Genomic DNA, 25,167 nt, shown 5'->3' on the forward strand with positions numbered 1-25,167 from the left:
CCGCTCTCAAAGGAAATGGCTTTATGTCCATAAAACAATAAGCCAAAATTAAAATGAAAGAACAGATCAAGTCCATAAAGCCATTTCTTTTTCTACCGTTGGCAGTGAATCTGGTGGCAGATTCTTTAGGAGTCTGTAAAAAATGCTGTGAGATACAGAGCTGCGTAAAAAGGAAAACATTCTTAGGTTTGAGGCACTCCAAGCATAGGCCTCTTACTACAGAGGTTAACTGCACTGCAGTATAGAACTATGGAATACAGCAGGGGTAGACAATGTTTTTTTTGGCCGGAGTGCCGAAAAACCCACAAAGTCTACCTTGGAAGGTGCAGGAGTGCCAGCATGCCAGAAAAACAAAATGGGGGGGGCGGGAGGGGGTACATGGCAGGACGCACTGCATATTAGTATATTTAATAATCATAAATATTGCCTTTGTTGTTGTGTATTCATTTTTTTTTGGTTAAGCATGTTGCAGTGAGACAGAGAAAAAAGAGAGATAAGAAAAAGAGGGGAGAGAGAAAGAGAGAAAGAGAAAAAAAAAAAAGAGGAGAGAGAGAGAGAAAGAAAGAAAAAGGAGAGCAGAGAGAGAACTGGACATATACACAAAGAACCACATGTGCACAAACACAGAGAACCAAAACACACCCAGAACAGACACATGCACACACGCATCCAGAACCAGACAAGTGTGCACACACAGACGCACAGAACCAAATGGGTGGGCAGATGGAGCTGGGCTGCTCAGCCACCGGACAAAGTCCGACCCAACAACGCCCTGTGCTTCCCTGGGGAGCCAGCCCCCAGGCTGCAGCGCAGCCAGCCAAGGCCCCGGCTTGGAGCCTGCCCATCAGCCCAACCACCCATCCACTCTATACAGCTAACACCGGCCTCTCCCCTGCTGCAGGCACAGAGCTGATGACTCAGCTCCGGAGCCCAGTGCAGCTGCTTGTAGCCAGTCTGGGCTCTGGGCAGCTGCAGCAGGCAGGCTGCAAACAGCTGTGCAGGGCTCCTCACCTCAGAGCGGACAGCAGGGATAAGGCCTGGCCCTGAGGCAGCACAACCTTCCTGCTGTCTGCTCTGAGGTGCGCGTGCAGTAGCTGCCAACTTGGAGCTGATGCTGGAGCTTTGGAGCCTGGTGCAGCTGTTTGCAGCCTGCCTACTGTTTGCTGCAGACGCCCAGAGCCCAGGCTGGGTACAAACAGCTGCGCCAGGCTCTGGAGCCCAGTCATCAGCTCTGTGCTGGCAGCAGGTAAGAGACCCAGGTTGCACTGCCTCAGGCCCCTCCCCCACCAACCGCTCTGAGGCATGTGTGCACGTGCTGGTACAGAGCTGATGCCGGAGCCTGGTGTAGCTGTTTGCAGCCTCCTGGCTGCAGCCAACCCCGGCTCTGGGTAGCTCAGGGGCGGGCAATTATTTTGGGTGGAGAGCCGCTTACCCAGTTTTGGCAGGCTGTCAGGGGCCACATGGGTAGCCCCGTCCCTTGACAGTTGCCCCGCCCCCTGGTCACCATCTTAGGACCAATGTCCCAGGGCCAGCACCGGTGGGGCCCAAAGCAGGGCACAGGCTGGCAGAGGTCTGTGGAGCCCTGCGCTCCGGCCCCCCTGCTCTGGGCCCCCCCAGCACTAGCCCCAGGACACTGGTGCAGGCCCCGTGCTCCCACTGGCTCCCGCAGCTGCTCACTCCCAGTGCCCCCCAGCCCTGTGGTACAGTACAGGCTGGGGGGCAGTGCACAGCCCTGACCCCCTGCTCGCCAGCAGGGAAGAAGCTGGTGCTGAGCATGGGGAAAAGCAGCCCCTCTTCCACCTCATGGCCGGTGCTCCCTGCTGCAGGCACTTGCAGCCTGTGTGGGGCTGTCTGGAGCAAGCACAGGCAGCCCCATGCGGGCTGCGAGCCGTTTTTCCCTGCACTCAGCACCAGCTTGGAACCCGGCCCCACTGCCAGCCTAGGCTCCGCGCTGGCTCTGGGCTTGCCTGTTGGCAACAGCAGCTGCAGCCCTCCTCCACCTCATGGCCGGTGCTCCCTGCTGCAGGCACTTGCAGCCTGTGTGGGGCTGTCTGGAGCAAGCACAGGCAGCCCCATGCGGGCTGCGAGCCGTTTTTCCCTGCACTCAGCACCAGCTTGGAACCCGGCCCCACTGCCAGCCTAGGCTCCGCGCTGGCTCTGGGCTTGCCTGTTGGCAACAGCAGCTGCAGCCCTCCTGCCTGCCACGCTGGGCAGTGTTGGCTGCTGCTGCCTGCCCAGAGCTCGTGCGCTGGGCAGCCTAGAGGCGGTGGTGGCAAACACTGCCTGGTGCAGCAAGCAGGGTGGAGGCAGGGGCCTGCAGCTGCTGTGCCCGCATCCTGCACCCTCTGCCCTCCTCCCTGGCTGGGCAGCTTGTCCTAGCCCCAAACCCTCTCTCCCCCATGCCCCTTTTCCCTCCCCCAACAGATTTACCAGCTGGAAGTAGCTGTGTCAGCTGCCTGTTCAGTCTATGGCTGAATCTCCAAACCAGCCAAATCTTTTCCAAAGCTTTTCCAAATTGATTTGGATGCTTTGAATCCATTCAGAGCTTTTAATTAATCTCCCTATTTGATTCGGATTCAGAGACTTCATCCCCAAATCAGGCCAAATCTCTTCCAAATTGAATCAGCTACTGAAGCTTCTCACAGCCCTAATGGATACTCTCTTTCTGATGCAAGTCAACGTGGCAACAGGAACCAGACTTTTTGCTGAACTTGGTCCCTTCCAAAGTTACAGGCCACCATAAAAAGATGCATGCACACATACAGACAGACAGACACACAGACACAAACTGCAGTTGATATGTAGAATACATCTACAACTTAACTTTAGAAGAATCTCCATTAATGGTTAGTTGCAATAGTCTGACCATCTTTGATAGGACAGCCAGGCAGGAGTATCACTCCCATACACACTATACCACTCATGCTACAAGTATGTTACTGAAAGCAGAACCTAGAACTTTTCAGAATAAGTATTAAGTGACCAAAAAGTATGAGAGCCAGTTACATTAAGCCAGGGGTTGGTAACATTTTTTACTAGAGGACTAGAATGGCCCAGCTTAGGTGGAAGGCTGGCCCTAGGATGCAGCCATTATCACCACTACTGCTTCTCCCCACCACTGTTTCTCTCTGTTGCCCAGCTGTGACAAGGTATGGGTGAAGTGCCTGGCTGTCCAGTCACAGGGCTATATGTTGCAAGCCTCTGACAAAGACAAGGACAAAAAATGCAAATTTTTCTTCAGGCTTCATAGTTGAGTCCTCCATCCTACCAACAAAGCAAGTCCATTGTTAAGCCATTAGTATTCCCAGGACTGTTCATTGAAAGGTCAATTGTTTAGGAGATCAAGATGTTTAGCTGGATATCAGATAATTTGCTTCCTTTATCTGTCAGGTTCTAGCCAACACATTTCTTAGAAATTTGAAACTCCATTCTTCTCCAGCTGCTGATAGGAGGGAGTTTCCCTCTAAACTGGGAGAGATATAACAGAGAAGAAAGAGGACAAGAATGGAATATATTTGCTATTCTGTTTTTCTGTCTGCCTCTTATTTTCTAGTTCTCCTCTATTCAGAATAAAATTAAAACCATTCTCGATTGTTTTGCTGTTATGCACAAGCTTCCAACAGCAGTGAAACTGTTCAATCCATTTATATTTATTGTGTTGCTGTGTGGGAGACTTGAGAGTAACAGAGAAAATGGAGTGGTCTCTCCAGGTTCAGAAATTTACTTGCAGGTGTACAGGAACACTACAAACTATTTTTTTTAAAGGCTTGAATTCCCTCAAAATGTAGAGCTTAGGGCTCTGTATTCACTATGAAAAAGCTTCCCACTCACACCTGGCAAGTGGATGAGTTTCTTCGTAAATGTGGGAGGCTACAAAACCTGCACAAAGTGACGGTTTAATGAAAGTATAATAGAAATTGTTAACTTCCCATTTCTTTAAAATAGAAGCATCTATTGTATGAAAAATAAGAGAGGGAGAGGCAGATCTAACACTCAGATTGTATTTAATGGACCACACAATTGAGATTTTGCTTGATAATGCTCTATTCCTGGAAGACAAGTAGTTTAAGGAATATTTTTGCCACGTGCGAGAATCCAGTCCTGGAGCAGGATCACATCTCTCAGACAAGAAAAGGAATGAACACCCCCTTACTTGTTCACAGCTGGAAATGTCTGTGATAATTTATACTCACTCTCCTTTCAGCATAGAAAACAATGCTTTCATGGGAAGTTGTGACCTATATTCCTGCCAAACTCTCTCAAAAACACTAGCCCTGGTACAAAACAGACTTGCCAACTATTTATCATGGTGACTAATACCAAGGAAACAAGCACTTTTATACTTGTGCAATAAAAATTGCACTGGATGAAGAGGATCTTGCAAGACTTCCTGCAGATTGATGAAAAACTTGGATTCAGGCTCTAGCCACAGGGACTTCAGGCCCTGGCATTTAAAAGTTTGCTAACTCCGGAAGAAATTTAAACAAGCGGCTCAATTTTCAGGAGATGCTGAGCACTTGCAATTCTTGAAAAAGTGTCCACTGATAGTAGTACAGAAAGCAGACAATTGAACTGAGCTAAGCAGACATCACAACAAATGTGTGAATTTATGGAAACTAAGATGCAATGAAAACAGAAGAACTGTTAAGCTAAACTGGATACAGAATTACAACCTTCTCTATTTCCTGTAAAATGCCATGCACATTAAAATACTCTATACAGCCTTCAATAGTGTGAAGAGTTTTTCCAACACCTTGGAAAAAATCAGATTACTTAGCTAAGTAAATAGTTAGGCACCCAGAAGCTTAACTTTAGCACCAACTTGCAAACATTTTAGAGTAATTATAATGTTCCCAAAGTTCAGAGCATGCTAGCAGTAGAACTAATGGGATTCACCAACAATTTTATAACTTGCAGCAACAGTATGACCCACTTGCAAAACCCTCGTTAGAAAGATTTGTAGAATGACTCTTTCTGCTCCTTATATGAAGCCACATAAGCATGCACACTATTTTACAGCAGCATCTATTCCTCCACAGAGGTTTTCGTTTATGGAGCCACTGGTCACTCTCTCCCAATCACCACATGGACCACTGTCCTTGTAATGGCAGCTATTACAGTAGAAAGAACCTCTGAATGCAGAATAAGCAAAAACCTCTTAGATGGGCTGCTCACTGTCATCTCAAACATGGCTCCCTACCTCCCTCTGGCACAGCAGAATTTTTCTGCCTCCAGTGTTTCAAGGTCTTCTGTGACATTTCCAAAGGCTTTAAAATTGTACTTAACTAATCCAACAACTCTGGATGCAATATATTACCATAATTTTCCAGGAGTGAGGAATATACAGTGTTCATTTCCAGGCTGTCAGGAACCATATCTAGAAGCATTTTGATGCTCTCCGCCTAGGAAATTAAAGATAAAGTAAGCTGTATTACTGCTTTAAATCTTAAAGAAAAGGGTCGGACTATTTTAACTCTGGCAATGATATTTCCATTATTTCTGAATCTTTTTGATAGGAGTGGCTTTTCAAATGGATATAGATTAACTTTCTGTACAGCAAAAAGTGGGATATTTTCAAAAAAGAGGAGCCCAAAACAGATTTTGTGTTTCAGTTCTTTTGGTGTTTAAATCAACAGGAGTGATGTCAGACACTGATGGTGCCAGGATTGTACCTCTACTTTTAAAAAAATGCAGAGTTAATCAGCAACTTCTACTGGCTTTCTACGTCAGTGCTAAAAGTGCTGCAACATGGATTTAAGAAATAGCCAATAACTAGAATTAAAAACAAACAAAATGATATTATAAACAAAATAAAATCTTATATCCAAATACAAACCAGTAGTTTCTTGTGTTAAACAACTTCGTATAATACTAAGAGCACTTAGATAAAGAATGTACTTTTGAATGAATCCACATACCAGAAACTGAATTAATGCATATTACCCTTTATACTCTCTAAAATCTTAACTAAAATATGAAGAAATTCCTTTTTCATTATCAGCAAATGTACCTATTTTACTTGTTATCTAAATGCAGCCTGCTCTTGCAGCTTGTTTCCTGTAAAAAAGCTCCAACTTTAAAATTTTTTTTTAACTTTCATGTTTTTAATACTGGGAACATTTGAAATGATGGGAAATAGGTGTGCATGCTCAAAACAGTATATGCACAAAAGTGACGTACCCTAATCTGAAATGTGTCCTTTAAGGTAGACCTAACACATCATCTCATCGTATGAGGAATGGTATTGTAGCTAGCTTGTAATCTTACAGTGCAGCTAGCATAATAATATACTCAGGTTTTCAGAGTGAAAAAGTGTCCACTGATAGTCGTACAGAAAGCAGACAATTGAACTGGGCTAAGCAGACATCACAACAAATGTGTGAATTTATGGAAACTAAGACGCAATGAAAACAGGAGAACCGTTAAGCTAAACTGGATACAGAATTACGACCATCTCTATTTCCTGTAAAATGCCATGCGCATTAAAATACTCTATACAGTGAACTGGTCTCCTAGTGCAATGCATTCTACAGATAAGTGTGTTCCTGAGTGTAAATGTTAAGACTGTCAATATTGTACATAAAAGAACAATGTGTGCTTACCTGGAGTTTTAAACAATACAGGTGAGTAACACTAGCATCACACTTTGGCTCAACTCACTTGCTGTTTGAGAAAGTTAAATTCTGCTGTTCAAGTGCTATAAAGTCTAAATAGATCTGAAAATTACAATTCAGGACCAATTAAATAAAGATATTGCTAATATATTTAATTATATGCAAGCAAAAGATTATACCTCGGTTGCCTTATTAGCAACGAAAGCCGTCAGTCTTTCCTTTTGTTCAGCTATTGCACCATACCTCTTTAAAAAAAGAAGGAAAAAAAGGGAAAATTAAAATAGCAGCAATGAGAAAGTGCTCGATAAACACGCTGACTTAGGTGAACATTTCCAATTATAAAGGTTCACAATAAAAGAGTAATACATTATCATCTAGCAGTGAGGCCTAATAACTGACCATTAATTAGAAATACCTGAAAAATGAAAACAAGTACGTGCCACTGCAAGCTTTTGTAAATGCTGTCCTTGACATGGTAAGCATTAAGTTTGTTTAAAAGGAAAGAGGAAAAAATTTAACTAATGCTTCAACATCCCACAGAAATGAGGTTTAGGACTGCAAAAGAAAGAAAAAAAAGAAATACTATTCCTCTCCAATTATACTGCCAAGCATTCACAAGTGAGCCAGGGATCATAAGGTTAATTATACATTTAATAAGGTGTCAGGGAGATAACTGCTCGTTTCTTTATAAAAATTAAAATGTACAAAGCAAGTTCTCTTTAAAGTATAATTACCTACACTTATGCATACAAAAGGACTGATTTCAATCTCTCTATTTTATAAAAGGCTTTCATTGCAACAGACAGCCAGGGCTTCAGAGAGAGAGAGAGACAAAAGTTAAAAAAAGTTTGTGACAAACCAGATAAATCAAGTGTCTATCCCATTTTACTAACTACTGTAAAAACTAAACTTGCAAGACAATATTATAGTTTATCCTCATTATAGGTAGAGCATAAAAGTATACTTTTTAAAATGCAGACTCTTAAGTTTCGAAAACATTCTGTCAACAGGGAGATGAACAGTAGGAACAAATATTTTGGGACCTAGTTATACCCACAAAATGAATTTTATAGTACAAACTAATATTTTTGACATCTGGTAACTAGAAATACTTAATTCTAGTGGGCTGATACACAGTGCAAAAGCATTTTGTGAAGGAATTTGCAATGCTATTGCTACTGATACCTGCCATCCTCACCTACTGCCACTCCAAGGACTCAAAGTTCTTTAAGGCTAGGTACAGGCGTTCAAAAAACCAGCAGTGGAATCAGTCTAAGTTATGTGGTTTTCTGTAAGCCATGTAGTTTAGATCAATAGCAAACAGAACACACATGAGTTCTCTGGTGTAGGGCGGCAATTCTTAGACTGGGTTCCACCACTTTTGAATCAGTCTGTGTGTGCCCAACTTCTGTTCGGTTACAAGTATAGGCCAGTTGTGTGTACCGAACCTCTGTTCTGTTAGCGGTATAGATCGGTTTCCAAATACTTATACTGGTAGAGGTATAATGTCTGTACCTGGCCCAGGCATTAAAAATAAATAAATAAATAAAAAATAAAAAAGATATATATTAGTATTTTACAAAAGGAAAGGGAAAAAAAAGAAAATCATTTTTGTTATAAAGATATGGTACACAAAAAATTTGAAAAAGCTAGATAAGAATGTTTAGGTAAACATTTTTTTATATCATATAATTTTCTTCCTTATAAAAACGACACAAAACTGCATCAATGGCATCACTGAAAAAACAAGAAGAATAAATATGTTTTACTAACATTATTTGATATTACAAGAAGGAAGAATCAGCATTTATGCTCTCTGATTACTTTGTACTTTTCATTTTTTTAATGCCATAAGGATATTGCTCAATTTCTTTTTGCTGTGTATGAACTACATTACTGGAGGATTTTTGTGCAGGTGAGTTTCAATCTCGGATATATTTTCCATTGACTTTCAAAACACGTTTATAATCTCACACAAAGTAAAAAATCTAAACTGACAATAACCAATTAGTGTTAAATGCTTTTAAACCCTACCTTCCCAAAAGCTAGCATTTTTGTGTTACATAACTTTTTTGTATTTTGGTTATTTCAATACTTTAAAATAATGATCAACTATAGTTCTGGCTATAATTTCTATTTGGGAATTTTAGGATTCTACCAATAATGAGACTTATTTTTAAGTAAATAAAACTTGTCTTTGCACAATTCTGGTTCTGACAAAGAAGATGACAGTGATGCCAACTTCATCAATTTCCCTGTGTAATCAGACAGAAATGCATGTAAAAAGTATAATAGTATTTTTAAAATGCCTCTATTCTAACATGGAATTCTGAATAATATAAACAAACACTTCTTATGAGGAGACTTTAAAGTTTATCTCACACATTTGAAATAATGCCCAGATGTTAGCTTTGCAAGTAATACAATATAAAAATGATACTCTATGCAAATAATATGCATAATTCTACAGTATCAGTCACAGAATCAAATTTCACTGTTTTCCTTCCTGTTAAAATAACTAGATTTGGAATTTCATAAAAACCTCTGATGAATAAAGCAGAGGTTGTTCTTTCCTTGTATTGTTTAAAATATTTAACAGCTGGTAAGTGAATATAGCACTATTTATTTACTATCAGAAATTGGTAACAGGCCTCAATTTGACGCGGGGAGTCTACACAAACACAGCAATCTGCAGGATCACTGTGATTGTTTGACTGCCACCTGCTGGGAAGAGACTCCCTGTCTGAGGCTGTTTGTGTACACTGCCAGTGGCAGCTCTTATCACCCACAGTTCATTCTGCATTTGGCTCAGCTTTATATTTAGCACTGTTAAAATGGCATGAATGCAGTTGTCGCATTCCTTGAAGATTGCTAATTTAGCTGAGACTTTGGGCCACAGGGACCTGCATTTGTCATTTAAAATGCCTGGGACACACAAGTGAATAGAAAGCAAATTCAGCCTTTAATGAGCCTTGAATATATTTGAAATGTTTGAGTAGTCAAATGTGATGGTGCACTTGAAAAGCAAACATTGTCCACTTTTTGCTTACCAACCCCAACACTACAGATACGTGGTATTTAAAAAAGCACTGCAAAAACGAAAGTGAGAAATCTAAAGGAGGCTGTTTGCAAGGCATGACTGCAATGTAATTGACCACGTGTGCAAAAGATGAGATGGGTCCCTTTTTTCCTGTTCTAGGATATTTCACAATAGAGAACAAAAAACCATTCCTCTCTTCCGTAACTGACATGCACTAGAGCCCCAGTGCGCTCTGAACACTGCCCTTTAACATGTAACTATGTTTGACAATTTCTCAATATGAAAAACTCTAAGAGCTACTATTTCTCTTAGTACATGATTACCTCTAGTAGAAACTTGGCATCATCCATTCTTTTTGCTCTTAAATACTCTAGGAAGAGATCTGTGACAGGTCCATAGGCTCCAAACTGATTGGCCAACCGGTCTGCCATAGCACTTACTACAGAATACAGGTAAGGAAGGAATTCCTTTAATTAAAAATTCACTTTTACAAAATAAATTTCTGTGACATGATTTTGGTTGATTAAGGCAGGGTTTGTATGCATTAATTTTTAACTGTGATTCTATTTATCCATTAAATTTAAATACTACTATAATTAACTTACATTTGTCCAAAGCTGGCTGTCTTTTTTCTTCCATCACACTTCCAAATACATGACCTATACTTATGGTTGATGATGAATCAGCATTTTGCAGTCCTGTGGTAAACAGAGACTCAATATTTTCCACCGCAACATCAATGTTATTGCTAGGAAAAAAAAAAAAAAAAAGGTAGCACTGGCTTAGTAATGTTAAAACTCTAAAACCAGAAGAAGCAGGTGCATGAATGTTTTATTTTTCTACATTAATATTACACATAGCAGCAACATTAAAAGTACCTATGACTCCATTCATGCAGATACTGTAACAACACAAAGTGAAACAAATTTATGGCTGAATGAATAAAATCACCAGTAACTGAATTTCTTTCTGCATTGAACTTTGACCTGTACAATGCCTAAGTAACTCTGACATGAATTCTGTTTTTTATTAAACAAAGATGACTGCTGGTTAGTTACTTAAAATGGGTCTGGAAACCTAAAAGGTAAAACTAGAACATTAAGGGATGGTATTTGAATAATTAATTCAGGAAACTCTAAAGAGTATTTTTTAGAATATTAAATTATTTACCTGAATTTTTCATGGCCACCTTTTTAGATACAAAAAATGATACTAGAAGTAATTGGTTTAATTCCTTTGTCTATACTCTACATTTATCTACCATAAAGTACAACACAGCATGCATTAATGAAGTAATGCATGAATAGCAGTACGCCTAAAAGTGCTAAGTCTACTCCCAGAGTTCCCAAAAAGTTTAAATGACAAAACTTCTAACAGCCTAATCTAAAGATTCATTTAAGGTGTGGGTGTTGTTTTTTAAAATATGAAGTTAAAAAAACATTGTCAAGGACAGAAGAAATACAGCACGTTTCTGTATTTTAAAATAAATGGAAAGAGTTTGAAATCCTTATCCCAAAAGTTCTCTTCCAGTCTATAATATGCATTTAAAATATCCATAAGTTGTGGCTTCCAGAACAATAAAGCCCTATTTAACAGAAACAGGCTAGTACTGAAAGGAGAGAGAGACAACAAAATCATAGAAAAGTAGGGCTGGAAGAGAACTCTGGAGGTCATCTAGTCTAACCCCCTGCCTGAGGCAGGAGCATCCCCATCCAAACCATCCCATATAAATCCTTATCTAAGGTATTACTAAAACTACAGAATCACCCCTGTCACACAACTCCAAGGAATAGCACCCTAACACGCTACAGGTAGAGGAGGGGGACAACAGTGGTGTGTTCAGCTGCTACAAGGCTTGTTAAACTATGCTTGAGATCCACGATTTATGCTGTTGAAAAAGAAGCCTTTTCATACAGCCTAATATGTTAATACCACATTAGTTGCAATAATGAGGAAAACATGATGATACATCCTCGTAGTTTGTATATACTGATTTATCCTATTTTTGCAAGCATTTAAAATTTAGACTAAATATATGGCATTTACACAGACATGTAGAAGAACATCCTGTTTAAGAGAAGGATGCAGCAAAACCCTGTTTCCGACTTATCCCTTATACTTATGCAAATAGTTATTTTTCTTCACATATAAAATGACTGCTCAAATTCAAAGATTTCCAGAACTGAGACTTGAAATTAAGTTTTATTTTTAGTCCCCAAAAACACAGCAAGTTCATTAATGGAACTAGTCTGCTTGGCTCCTTCTCAATTTAAGTCATCCTGTAGTTCCAGATACCTTAGTAGGTATGCTCTTTGGTTTTGCATGCTTAAGGCAGCTACAGGTATGTTCTATATTTTTACCGAGTTCATATGGCTCTCCAGCTGAACTACAGGCCGAGCTGGCTTTATCTTGGGAAACTGGCTTGAAATAAATAAGTAAAAAGGAAAAAAATAAGAGTATGCGGGACTCCTGAAGACTACTTCTAACAGAGGTAGATTGAAAAGCCCACAACTAAAACGAACATCCCTTCCCCTCCCTCCCAATCTCTGGGGACCTAGTGAAATTCTATACAGAGAATGAATGGTCACAGAACCAAGAAAACAGACTTTGGCATAGAGCTATAAATCTGAATTTAAGGATATAAACTTTGGAGACAATTCACATGATGGCAATTGTAGCTACATAAAATAGTAGCTAATATATTTTTATACTCTTCCTAAAGATTTTACATTAATGAAAAACAGGTCAATAGCAAAACCTAAAACAATTTATTTACATGCAATCCTGCTATTTTTATTACAATACCTGGAATGGCCAATCTAATATAATCTACAACTGGGACTGTACATGCCAATAAATTTGCCATGCATCTGCACACGTGCATTTGTGCAGGTTCATACATAAACTGCATAATGCATACTACCTACAATGGGCAAGAGAGTCGCTGATTTATTCCCTAAGTCAGTATGCAGAATTCAAGGGCTTTTGGATCAGTCCCTAACTGGAGCACTGGAGCACTATGCAAAACAGCTGAGACAAATCATGGCAATCTAAAATTCCTGGATGAATTTAGACAGATAGAGCTGGCTAAGTACACAGACTTTTTTCCCAACCAGTTCTCAAAGTTCTCCCAACCACCAGTTATCAATCCGCATTTATGTTTCTTTAAAGATCTCCAGCTTCCATTGTGCAAAAGAAACCTGAACAGCAGCCAATTTGGCCAGATTTCTAACATCCATTCAACTTTAATGAAGGGAAACAACGTTTGTATTTCAGTGTATACAACAGCAACAACATGCTTTCTCCCCCGTAAGATTGGTATTATTTCTTTTATACAAGGACTTACTTCATGATGTGAGCTACTGAAGTGTTGCTGACGAAAAGCATGGGATGTAAACCAACTGACCCTGGCAGGGTTTTCATCATCTTCTCAACTGTATGTATGCCCATCACATTTCCTTTCCTACCCAGGGCCTGAACGAGCATCTTAATACTACTTTGGTCAGGAAACACATTATTTTCAAGGGCTGATTTTAGAGTGTCTATAGCATCTAGTTGGGATGAAAATGGGAGAAAAAATTAAGATGTCAGTTTAGAAAAAGATCCCACTGCAATTTGTTTTTTAATAAAAGCGAATAAGGTTGATATTGTAGTAAAACCACAAATACACCCAGCACATTAACTTAACTGCATCTTCTCACTAAGCCTGCTAAAGTTAAAATGTGTACATAAATAAAGAATAAAGACCCTGGGAACATGTTAAGTAAAAATTCCCGACAAGATACCAATATAGTATTTTCTAGACATCAAGTCCAAGGAAAACACTATTATAAATTAAGCATTATACCTATACAATTTTGAACCTGTTTTTCAAAAACAAGTTGTAACCAGTCTTTGCTAGTATATGAACTTGCTTAACAGATATTGCATACCCTTGCAGAGATAAAATGAAGAGCATCACAGGTGGGAACTTGCTTGAGTCCAAGAATCACATTTTTAACAGGCTTTACAAACATTTATCAAATAAAACAATGTGGATCAGTGTACACAAGAGTGTAAAAAATGAAGTAGCCATCTCATAGTTATGAGTATGAACTGGACAGCTACTGCAACAGCTACCTAAAAATGATAGCTATTGACCACATCAACAGATCACTTTGAAAAATCAAATCTTCGGTCTTCAATAATAAATTAATAATCAACTGCAAAAACAAATGAACAAACCCACCACCCTTGTGCACATACATTCCAGCAATAGCCATTTTAATTTCTCTAAACTATAAATCTTGTCAATTTACATTATACATAAGAAAAATCATAATGATATGTCGCTCTGGTAAAAACCTCTCACTGCTTACCACCACAGGCAGGATTAATCACAAATACCACGAAGGGGTAATACTTTTAATATACCAGGCACCCACTTGAACTCTGAAGCATTAACATTTAGGTTTACTGTACAGATAGTAGTCTTCCCACAACCCAAACACTATCTCTTGTAAAGGAAGGACAAACATACAATGTTGTATGCCTAATCTCCACAGGAAGCCCTCTTCCCATTTCATTTTCCTTTTTGTTTGGAAAATCATAAACAAAGATTTAAGGGACAAGATTCTTGAAAGCTAAACTGAACTGCATGTTATTTTATGTTTTGCCTCCTCCTTGCCAGCACTGCATAGTTCTTTAACTGATCAGATGTTGCTTTACTGACTTACTCAAATACAGGACATTATAGAAAGAGTCCAGAATTGCACAAATTTTGAAATGCTGCTACATAACAACATAAGTATTCTGTATGGAGATTCTGCTGGGTAAGCCTAAAGAAACTTATTTACATTGACTGCATTTCTAATTTCAGGTCTTGGTTGAATTTTCAATATTCAGGAGTGCAGGCATGTGTACTCTCTCTCTTTAGAAGCCCCAAGTGGTATTTTAATATTTTAGTTTAATCTCATAGTTTTATTTTCTCTACAACCTGCACTTCCACAAAAGGAAGCTCTTGTACTGTTTTTTAATCCAACATGACTTTGTTCTTACTAAAGGGTGCTGCTGGTAGAAGCAAATCATACATTTTAAAGCTCCCCCAAAGATACAAATATTTATTACAGATTCACATGGCATTTTAAAAACAGAAAACAAAGGGTCGGAAGAGGTAGAGGAAGTAAGGCTGATAAGAAGTAAAAGACCATGAGGTACATGTAATTCTATTCATGAAATAGGTGTTTAGCAAATTTACTTTTATGTTTAAATTTTGAAACCATATCCAGAACATAAATCAGATTGGAAATCTGCAACAGAAAGTTCACAAAAAGAAATGACCTCTGCTGTCTCTGATCCATGAAAAATTTCAAGCATACTCAGTGATCACCAACCCTGCAAGTTGCAACGAATGTACCAAGCTTTGTTTTTTGCAAGGCTGTACAAAAACAGTATTTTAAACTGGAAACTGCACTTAGTTGTTGCAATCTCTTGGTCCTCCAAAACAGGGCAAGAGAAAAAAAAGTCTTTAACTATGGCTTTGTGGAAGACAGACCAACTCTGAAAAAGCGGTGTATTTGAGAAAGGTTTTGAAGGAAAGAGGTTATGTGAATCATGCCATCAAGGATGGTTATTCTAAGCACAAGCATCCTTGGAAACCAATGCAAGTCCCCCCAAAATGGCAGAGAGATACGAAAATGAAGATTTCTTTATTTCTGTAACAAAAGGTTGGACAGATTTGAGAAAGTGCACAAATCAGGATCTATAGAACATCAGGGGGAAAACTGCTACAGAAGCTCAAGCAAGAGATGAACAGAACATAGAAGAAGCTTTCAGTGGCAGGATTACAAGAAAGGAAGAATGAACAATATTTAGTAACACGCCAGATTGAGAAATACAGAAGGCAAGATTTGAAGACTTGGGTGACTAATGATGAAGAATTGTCAACAAATAAAAGTACTACTAAAAGACGGGGAAGAGGATAAGTGCCATTTCAACATGTTGATTCTGAATTGATGATTGGACACCTGGAAGGAATACCAGAGAAAGTGTTACAGACAATACCAAATGAAAAATGATTTGAAAGCTAGTGGAAACCTTGTTATGAAATAACATATTTAAGTTACTGTAGAAGCATCTTAATATGGATGCTTTAACTTGGATATGTGGTAGAAAATGAATACACAATGGAATGAATAACACTAAGGATGGAACAGCAGGTGGCAAATCTGAGTGTCCTTGCTTTTCAGATTAAAATAAAACAAGTCTTATTTAAATATTTGTTTGTATTTAGTTTTGGTGTTTTAGAATACTACTGAAACTACATAAATATTTTCTATTAGCATCATACTAGTACTTCTTAGTAGCCATATGCTTAGAAAAAGATTGAAAAGCTTTAGATTTGGTTAAATTCTTGTTTTGATGCATCAGCAACTTTCAGTTATCTGAATACCACAAAACTAAACATGATAAACAATTAATACTGAAGATCTGAAAGTGGTACAGTGATTAAGTTGTCCACCATCTTGTTTCACTCTTGTGTCCTTCAGCCACCATTTTTGTTGTTATCTTATAAATGTTAAATTAAAAAGGAAAGAAAAACACAATGCATATTTTATTACTGTTGGTATTGTGAACTATTAAAAAGTATTTGATTAGGTTTTTAAATCAATATTATAATCATTTGGTGCACAATCATGCACATTTAACACTCAATTTAACTCATTTGGTATCTCATACAACCAACACAATATGCAAGAAGCAACTGCTGGGAATTGTTTCAGATGCTCTAAAGTATGTTAATTTCCAAAGCAAAATGACTTGTGCTGTGAATTTTAACGCACTTGAAAGCCTGTACTTTCTCTCGTTCTGGAGCACAAATTTTGCATGTCTGAAGAGCTGTGATTCATCTTAAGAAAACCCATCTTGTGTTAAATGGAATGGAAACTGGACTAAGTGGTCAAATGACAAGTACATTCATATTCAAGCTGTATTATAAATGCATGTACAGTAATTTACGTCTCTCAGCTACCACAAAAGGCTCTTGATAAGCAGGTAATTTGCTAAATGGACTCCTTTATCCAAGTATTCGAAGGGCGTTACAAGAAAAATCTGCAGAGGCATTAATGTGACGTAAAGGTCAAGCATTGTGACATACCTTTCAAATAATCCCGCCTAACTTGCGCTCTGATGAGGTGGCTGCTGGCAGTAACGTTCAGTCTAAAGCTCTTGATGTGGGACTCAGCGCTAAAAGAAGCAGACATTTAGAAAGGAATTACTGACATGCTTCTGATACGATAATAAATGGTTGAGCACCAAGGTGAAATTATAAAAACTACTGTTCGTATGTTAAAAATATTGCTGCAAAATATCGACCTGGAGACAGCTTTTGTGTTATCCTGTCAATGGTTATAGAAGGATAATTTTTTTTTTCATTCTGACAGATGACAAAGTTGGAAATGAGCAACAAAAGAAACAAAGTAAAAGATTTTTTTTAAACAATCGGTTCAGATTCTTGAATGCTGACATATTAGATGACTAAAATAACTGCATGCCCTGCATTGTTCTGTTGTATCCTAAGCTGGATACTTTTTCTCCTTTTTTCAACAGTCACCATAATTATAAAATGTAAAACTATTCTTTCAGCAATAAAAATGAAACATTTATTTTCAGTACTGTATATTTTAAATATAAACTAAAGCATATTATGAACTAACACCATATCATTTGGTTGATTAATTTTCAGATTTCTGTCATCTAGATGTATACAGTTTTTAAACTGAACATACTAAATCATCTTCCTTTGCCATGTTAAAATTAAACTTCACCTATCAATTCTGCACCTCCTGTAATGCAAAAAACTTCCCATGTCTACAGTGAAAGAACTTTGCTTTAATAATATTGTTAAAGCTTTTCTGAAAAAGTAATGTGTACGCTTTCAGATAGACTAACCAGCAATCACATCTATTTTTGCAGAATGTCCTAATTCCTGATGAAATTTAGACACAGTTTTAATATATCAAGATAACTTTATAAAGGTTCATTTTTAGATTACAAAATCTCCACTAGTGAAAAAGGGACATTGCCATTTGCCATATCAGCAATCAAGATAAACCTCACTGATCATCTTGTGGCAAACAACTGAGCAGCCTACCTACTTGAATTTATGTGCTGAGCGGATTGGGAGGTAAGCAGGGTCATTGCTAAATTATTCTCATCAATCCCAAGAAAATCCTTCAGAGAGTACACAATATGACTATCCTCTCAGTCACTTTCAGCCTCCAGGGTGCATAAATGCAGTCACTGGACTCAGGATTTTCTTACTCTCACAACCAATCCTCTTAATCCCTGCCTAAACACCCATTGCTCAGTTCTGCTTTTTTTCTTTGCCCCATCTGTCAAAGCCCTTAAGTCAACAATTCATGCATGAGACAGTAAATTACATATAACAAAGGATTTACTTTCTTCAATCTTCCAATCTTTAGTGTGATTAAATAGATGTTAGCCACTATTACAAAAACTAATCCCTCATTCCAATACTACTACATTTCTAGTTTAAAATGCTTGGACTAAATACAGTAAAGGTATCTAAAATCATAAATGTTGGGAGACAACAGGACTTGGATTTGACTAAAAAGTCAGTAAAGTCCAGAACTTTTCCAGAATCTCAAATCAGAATGCATCCAGAATACACACATTTTAAATGCAATATTCATTCTTTGTTATCCTGGACCAGATATAAATTTAAATATATTATCTATCCTTTTCTGTAAGGAAAAAAATGCTTATTATACTGCCTAGGCTACTACTAATACAAATCTTTTAAGGTTTTCTAAATATTATTTAAATTTCAAATTTGGTTTCAACCAGAGTACAAAAGAAAAAGATGTAGTCTAAACAAGTGACAGCAACTTTCATATCTTTTACTGTAAATATTAGGAGATGAGCAAGCTTCAGGCCACTGCACACATTTAGGCTACCAAGAGCAATCTCTTTGTAAATGAGGTTGGTAAGACTGACTCCTACATACACTAAACTGTAAGCATACACAAATTTGCTTGTTCTTAACTGTACACACGTATTCCTTCAATTCCATTCTGTAGTTTATGCATTATCTAGACATTTTTAAAGTACATTTGCTTGTACAGAATAGTTTTTACAGCCTGTATACTAAATTTATCAGGACTTAATCCTTGCATTAAAAATGCTTTGTCCAAAAAAAAAAAAAAGTTTAGAGCACTTGCAATAAAAAGCATCTAAGGCTTGTAAAGGAAGATAGCAAGAGTTAAGCAACAGGGCTTGTTACAGTGTGTCCATAGACAGTAGTTCTGTACTGCAGGCTGTTCTGAATTATGTTTCCAATCCATATAGTTATTGCTGTACTCACTTTTGAGGAATGATCAATAAGAATGGACTACTGGATACATCCTATTCCCATTTAACAGTTTGTTTCTAGTCATCATCTTAAAACTTGTATAATTTTCAGTTTGATGATAATATACTCTGAGAGTCTTTGATCAGTATTTATGTAATTCCAACAGAGATGTGCCAATACATTTTTAACTATTATTTTAAATAGGAGACAGAAACACATATTTTGCAAGGTCTCATGTCTCAGAAGTTTGCCAATTCTTTCCTGATTTTCTGATTTTTAAGTAACTTCTGGTAATGCGTTTCGAATTTATGGTCTTTTCTTCCTAACTACATGCTAAAAGAAATCAGCTAACATTTGGCTGTTCTACCAGCCTCCAGTACAGAGTTTTAAACTCTCAAACTAATCTCTTCTTCTAGTAAGATACTGCTGGTGGGGTTTAAAGTGCACACTTTCAATTAAAAAAAAAAAAAAATACATCTTTACATCTATAAAGTACTTCTGTTCTTTGCTGAACTTTGGACGCAAGGTGAAATGGATTCCATTTCCTTTTCCTAACAGACCTTAACTGCTTAATACTTTTAAACAGAGCTTAAATTTACCTTGATATATGGCATGCACAGATACAGTTACTATTGAGATGGTGTATCTAACTGATTCAGAAACATTTTAATTGCGCTTCTTAATGTAGGAAGCATAAATCTCTTAAAGGTACAAACTAATTTTGTAATTGAAATATGTAAGTTAACTTCACAATGTTCTTTTAGATGTGTGCGCTGTGCTCTCTCCTCAGGATTCCTGTTGTAGCCAAAGAATGTAGTAGTGTCTGTTTTGAAGGTTTCAATTCTCCTTAATCCTTTTTTATGGCTAGTCATATTTAATTTGAGAGGTATAATTTATTAGAATGAGTTAGCCTCCTACCCATTGTCAAAGAGAAATTTTAAATTGGGTCTCCTGACTACAAATTTACCTACAACAGGCTTTGAACCAGATTTATTCAATTTTTACTCCCCAGCTATAAAGGGCAGCAATCTCATTATTTACATGAATTGCTAGATTGAGAAACCATCCAACTGAAGGATTGGGGGTCGGACTCGATGATCTATTGAGGTCCCTTCCGACCCTAACATCTATGAAGGATCTTGATACCACTACCGACTCAGCTGACACATTTGGTCCAAAGGATAAAATATTCAAAAACTATGTTTTCCAAAGTTACTTGATTACAGTATAACCTCATTAATCCCGAAAATCCGGAATTCTCAAAAATCTGGCACTGGTCTGGCACCGGCTGATGCTCTCCCCTACTCTCCCAGACGCAGAGGGGGAAGCTTGCATGCAGCGACTCCCACTGCCATCTACCACCATGCACCGTCGTTTTGCGTGTGGCCACTGCTCTGCAACCGGCCGCTGCTCAGGTTTAAAAAATCTGGCACTTTCAAACATCTGGCAGGTGCTCGGTCCCGAGCATGCTGGATTTATGAGGTTATACTGTATTATTATTAAAAGGTCTGGTTTCTTATAGCCCTTGCTGGCAGATAATACTGGGGCACAAAAGTTATATTCTGCAGTCAAAGCAAATGCTAACACATAACTTAAAGTTTACTTCCAACCCAACTAAGTCTACAAAGACATGCTAGCGTACTAAAAGACACTAGTGTACTGAGACTCATCTATGGACTTCTGGAACCAGCCAGCCTAAAGAAGTGAGTAATAATGTCAAGCTGTAGACTAGTTAAAACTGCTAACCTTAAGACACATGGCTGATGATATGCACTACCAAAGATGCCTTTAGAGGTCCAATTTCTCACCGAATCAACCTCTTGCCCATTGTGACCTATTTTCACGAGGAAGCTGAGACTTAACTGAAACAGATGGGAAGTTAAAAATAAATTAAAAATTAAAAACAAACTTACAAGGTTTTCACTTTTACGGTCTCTCCAACGTAACCCAGAGACAGCAATGCCTTTATAAGTGTAAAATAAGTGGAGGATTTAAATTTCATATCCTTCTTAACTGCTTCCAGGAAAACACCGTATGCCTCTACAATGAGAATAAAAAACAACTGAGATGTCAGATTGCACTGAAATGGCATACAAAGAGAATTCACTTCTTCTTTATTATTATTTATAGTGACTCCTTTCTAAATACCATTCTATTTTTCCTGTTCTTAAATCTTTTAGTCTAAAGCTGTATTTTAGAAAATTGTTGGTTTTGCCCAGGCTTGACTGAATGTTCCTCTTCCCAAAGCCAAAAACCTCCCCCCCCCCCCCCCCCAATCAAATATATACAGATGTTTCTTCCAATATTCACATAACTGGTTATGAGAAAGAAAGAACTAATGATTTTAAAATCAACACCTAATTCTGGGGTAGGTGCTTACAATCTTTGGCTCATGATCACAACAGCATTTTGCTAATATAGAAGGTGATTCCAATATTGGGAGATCAAATTATTTGGTTAAGACAAGATTTATACAAAAACATACAATTTACAAATATACAGATATTTAACAAATGAACTAGGCTGCATTTGTTTGACTGATTAACAGTTTTATTTCACACATTCACAATATCTGTCAGCATCTGAAAAGACATTACCAAAAAAGGTAACAACACTTTTCAGTCATTTATTTTTCTGAAACAAGATTGTGCAGCTGTAAACATCTATCTGAAACCGTATCCAGACTGTAATGTTTTCTAGAAAATGGTAAAAAAGACCAACAGTGAATTTTAACATCTGGAACTTTGCAGCTGCAAATTTCACTTACAAAAAGATGAAGAGAGTATACCATAAAGTTTAAGCTATGCTAAGATAACACCCCCCCCCCAACTAATTCAACAGATGTTTAGAATTTCACTACAAACACAATCTGACAATCGATTTTGGCGCTCACTTCTAGAGGACAGGAAAATAACTTTCATCCAATACTTTAGAAAGAGAAGACAATGAATAATAATCTCTATAGCACGTGTTAAGAAATTCTTAGTGAGCATTCCATTCCCAAAACTGTAAGTTCTAGTTGACCTCCCACAGTTTACATTTTAAAAGTCTCAGTATAATCGCATAAGAATGACTATTTTAGCAAGTAGGTAAATGTACCTGTTTACAGCATTGCTCACTGTAAACATGCATTGTATTTCAACTAAACCATCATATAATTCTTCAAAATTTAAAATTAAAATTTTATCTTAAATACAGAATCATAGAAAGTTAGGTGTTGGAAGGGACCTCAGGAGGTCATCTAGTCCAGCCCCCTGCTCAAGGCAGGACCATCCCCAACTAGACCATTCCAGCTAAGGTTTTACCTGGCCAGGTCTTAAAAACCTCCAAGGATGGAGATTCCACTACCTCTCTGGATAACCTGTTCCAGTATTTTACTACCCTCCTAGTGAGAAAATTCTTTTTAATATCTTCCCTTGCTGCAATTTGAGACTATTGTTCCTTTTCTGTCCCCTGCCACCACTGAGAACAGTCTAGCTTCATCCTCTCTGGAATTACCTTTTAGGTAGCTGAAGGCTGTTATTAAATCCCCTCTCAGTCTTATCTTCTCCAGACTGAATAAGCCCAGTTCCCTCAGCCTCTCCTCAGAAGTCATGTGCCCCAGCCCCCTAACCATTTTTGTTGCCCTCTGCTGAACTCTCTCTAATTTTGTCCACATCCCTTCTGTAGTGGGGGGCCCAAAACCAGACATCATACTCCAGATGCGGCCTCACCAGTGCCAAATACAGGGGAATAATCACTTCTCTTGATCCGCTGGCAATGCTCCCAGCTAATGCAGCCCAGTATGCTGTTAGCCTTTTTGGCAACAAGGGCATGCTGTTGGCTTATATCCAGCTTATTGTCCACTGTAACCACCAGGTGCTTTTCTGCAGAGCTGCTGCTTAGCCAGCCGACCCCCAGCCTGTACAGCCACAGGGGATTGCTCTGTCTTAAGTGCAAGACTCTGCAATTCTCCTTCTTAAACTTTATAAGATTTCTTTTGGTCCAATCCTTCAATTTTTTGGGGTCCCGCTGAATCCTAGCCCTAACCTCCAGCATATCTACTACTCCCCCCAGTTTGGTGTCATCTGTAAACTTGCTGGGAGTGCACTCTATCCCATCTTCCAGATTATTGGTGAAGATATTGAACAAAACTGGCCCTAGGCCTAACCTCTGGGGCACTCCACTTGATACCGACTGCCAACTAGACATCAAGCCATTGATCACCACCCTTTGAGCCCAACTATCTAGCCAGTTTTCAATTCGTCTTGCACTCCATTCATCCAACCCATACCTCCTTAGCTTGCTTGTGAGAATGTTGTGGGAGATGATATCAAAAGCCTTCCTAAAGTCAAGTATATCACATCCACAGAGCCAGTCATCTCATCATACAAGGCAATCAGGTAGGTCAGGCATGACTTGCCCTTGGTGAATCCATGCCGACTGTTCCTAATCATCTTCTTTTCCTCCAAGTGCTTAGAAATGGATTCCTTGAGGATCTGCTCCATGATTTTTCCAGGGATTTTGATGAGGCTGACTGGTTTGTAGTTCCCCAGATCCTCCTCCCCTTTCTTAAAGATGGGCACTCTTATTACTTTTATTTGCCCTATTCTAATTATCCAGGACATCTGATCAACAAGAGTTTTCAAAGATAAGGGCAAGCAGCTCTGCATTCACATTGGCCAACTCCGTTAGCACCTTTGGGTGCATCCCATCTGGCTTCATGGACTTGTGCACATTCAGCTTTTCCAAATGGCCCCTAACCTGTTCTTTCACTACCGTCAGCATCTCACCTGCTATTCAAACTGTGCTGCCACGTGCAGCAGCTTGGGAGCTGACCTTGCCTGTGAAGGCTGAAGTAAAAAAGGCATTGAGTACTTCTCAAAACTGTTTACGAAACAGCTTTGTTAAAACTTGTAGCAGTTTCAAAAAAAGGTAACATGCATCAACTCTGGACAAACTAATCTACGGGTACCATATGCAAATTGTTACAGCCATGTTTAATTTCAAGGTTGTTTCCAAATTTGTTCTTCACTTCCATGTGCTCAGAGAGAGTAGAGTCTGAAAGTCACAGGAAGGGGAACAGGCTGCCAGGGAAAAAAGCTGGGGGGAAAGCAGAGAGCAGAGGGCTACCTGATCCCCCAGATTTAATTTTCCTTGCTGTAGCAGTAGGAGGGGGACAAATTCAAGGACGACCTTTAATAATTAGATTCTATACCTTAAAAATTATAACAAATTTTCCATATGTGGAATCTAATTTATAAGAAATCTCTTAAGGTTCAATAAGGAGAAGTGCTGCACTTAGGACAGAACAATTTCATGCACTGGTACAGGCTGGGACCAATTTGCTAAGCAGCAACTCTGCAGAAAAGGACAGGGGAGTTACAATGGACAATTAGCTGAATATGAGCCAACAGTGTGCCATTGCTGCGAAGAAGCCCCGCCCCCCCACTACAGAAAGGATGTGGACACATTGGAAAGAGTTCAGCAGAGGGCAATGAAAATGGTTAGGGGCCTGGGGCACATGACTTCTGTGGAGAGGCTGAAGAAACTGGGCTTATTTAGTCCAATGAAGAGAGGACTGTGAAGGAATTTAATAGCAGCCTTCAATTACCAGAAATGTGATTCCAAAGAGGATGGAGATAGACTTTTCTCAGGGGTGGCATATGACAGAAAAAAGAGCAGTAATCTCAGGTTGCAGCAAGGGAAGGTTAAGTTAGATATTAGGAAACACTCTCTCATGAGAAGAGTAGTAAAACACTGGAACAAGTAACCCAGAGAGGTTGTGGAATCTCCGTCCTTGGAGGTTGTTCAGACTTGGCTAGGCAAAACCTTCACTGGAATCATCTAACTGGGGATGTGCTTTGAGCAGGGGGCTGGACTAGATGGCTTCCTGAGGGTCCCTTCCAATCCTAATTTTCTATGATTCTATGATAATTATTGGGGGGTATTTTATAATCAAGGTCTTATTTAATTAAATAGTTTGTCTCCCCTATTTCAGTACAATGGTTGCACTTACATTAAAACTGTTCACCATAAAACAACCAACTATAAAGCAATACATCTCTTCCCCCACACCCAATGTTATATAGGAAGCAAACCCATTTCAAATCACTTTCAAGCAAGTATTATTGTAGGCAGGTCTCTGTGTAGTAAATGTGCGATCAGTAAGACAGCAGGAA

The 25,167-nt window shown here is 38.7% G+C and overlaps 1 protein-coding gene across 1 annotated transcript in view; it reads right to left on the reverse strand.

The window, feature by feature from the left end:
- LRPPRC (leucine rich pentatricopeptide repeat containing) overlaps positions 1-25,167 on the reverse strand; it is a 166,692-nt gene that overhangs the window by 1,951 nt on the left and 139,574 nt on the right. The window contains exons 30-36 of the mRNA XM_006022845.3: positions 20,920-21,046; positions 16,790-16,878; positions 13,001-13,205; positions 10,260-10,402; positions 9,978-10,093; positions 6,794-6,859; positions 5,318-5,402 (exon numbers count right to left, since the gene is read on the reverse strand). Coding sequence (XP_006022907.2) covers positions 5,318-5,402; positions 6,794-6,859; positions 9,978-10,093; positions 10,260-10,402; positions 13,001-13,205; positions 16,790-16,878; positions 20,920-21,046 — 831 coding nt within the window. The remainder of the gene's footprint in view (positions 1-5,317; positions 5,403-6,793; positions 6,860-9,977; positions 10,094-10,259; positions 10,403-13,000; positions 13,206-16,789; positions 16,879-20,919; positions 21,047-25,167) is intronic.

Source organism: Alligator sinensis, unplaced genomic scaffold (assembly GCF_000455745.1).
Source record: "Alligator sinensis unplaced genomic scaffold, ASM45574v1 scaffold377_1, whole genome shotgun sequence".
Taxonomy (NCBI): Eukaryota; Metazoa; Chordata; order Crocodylia; family Alligatoridae; genus Alligator; species Alligator sinensis.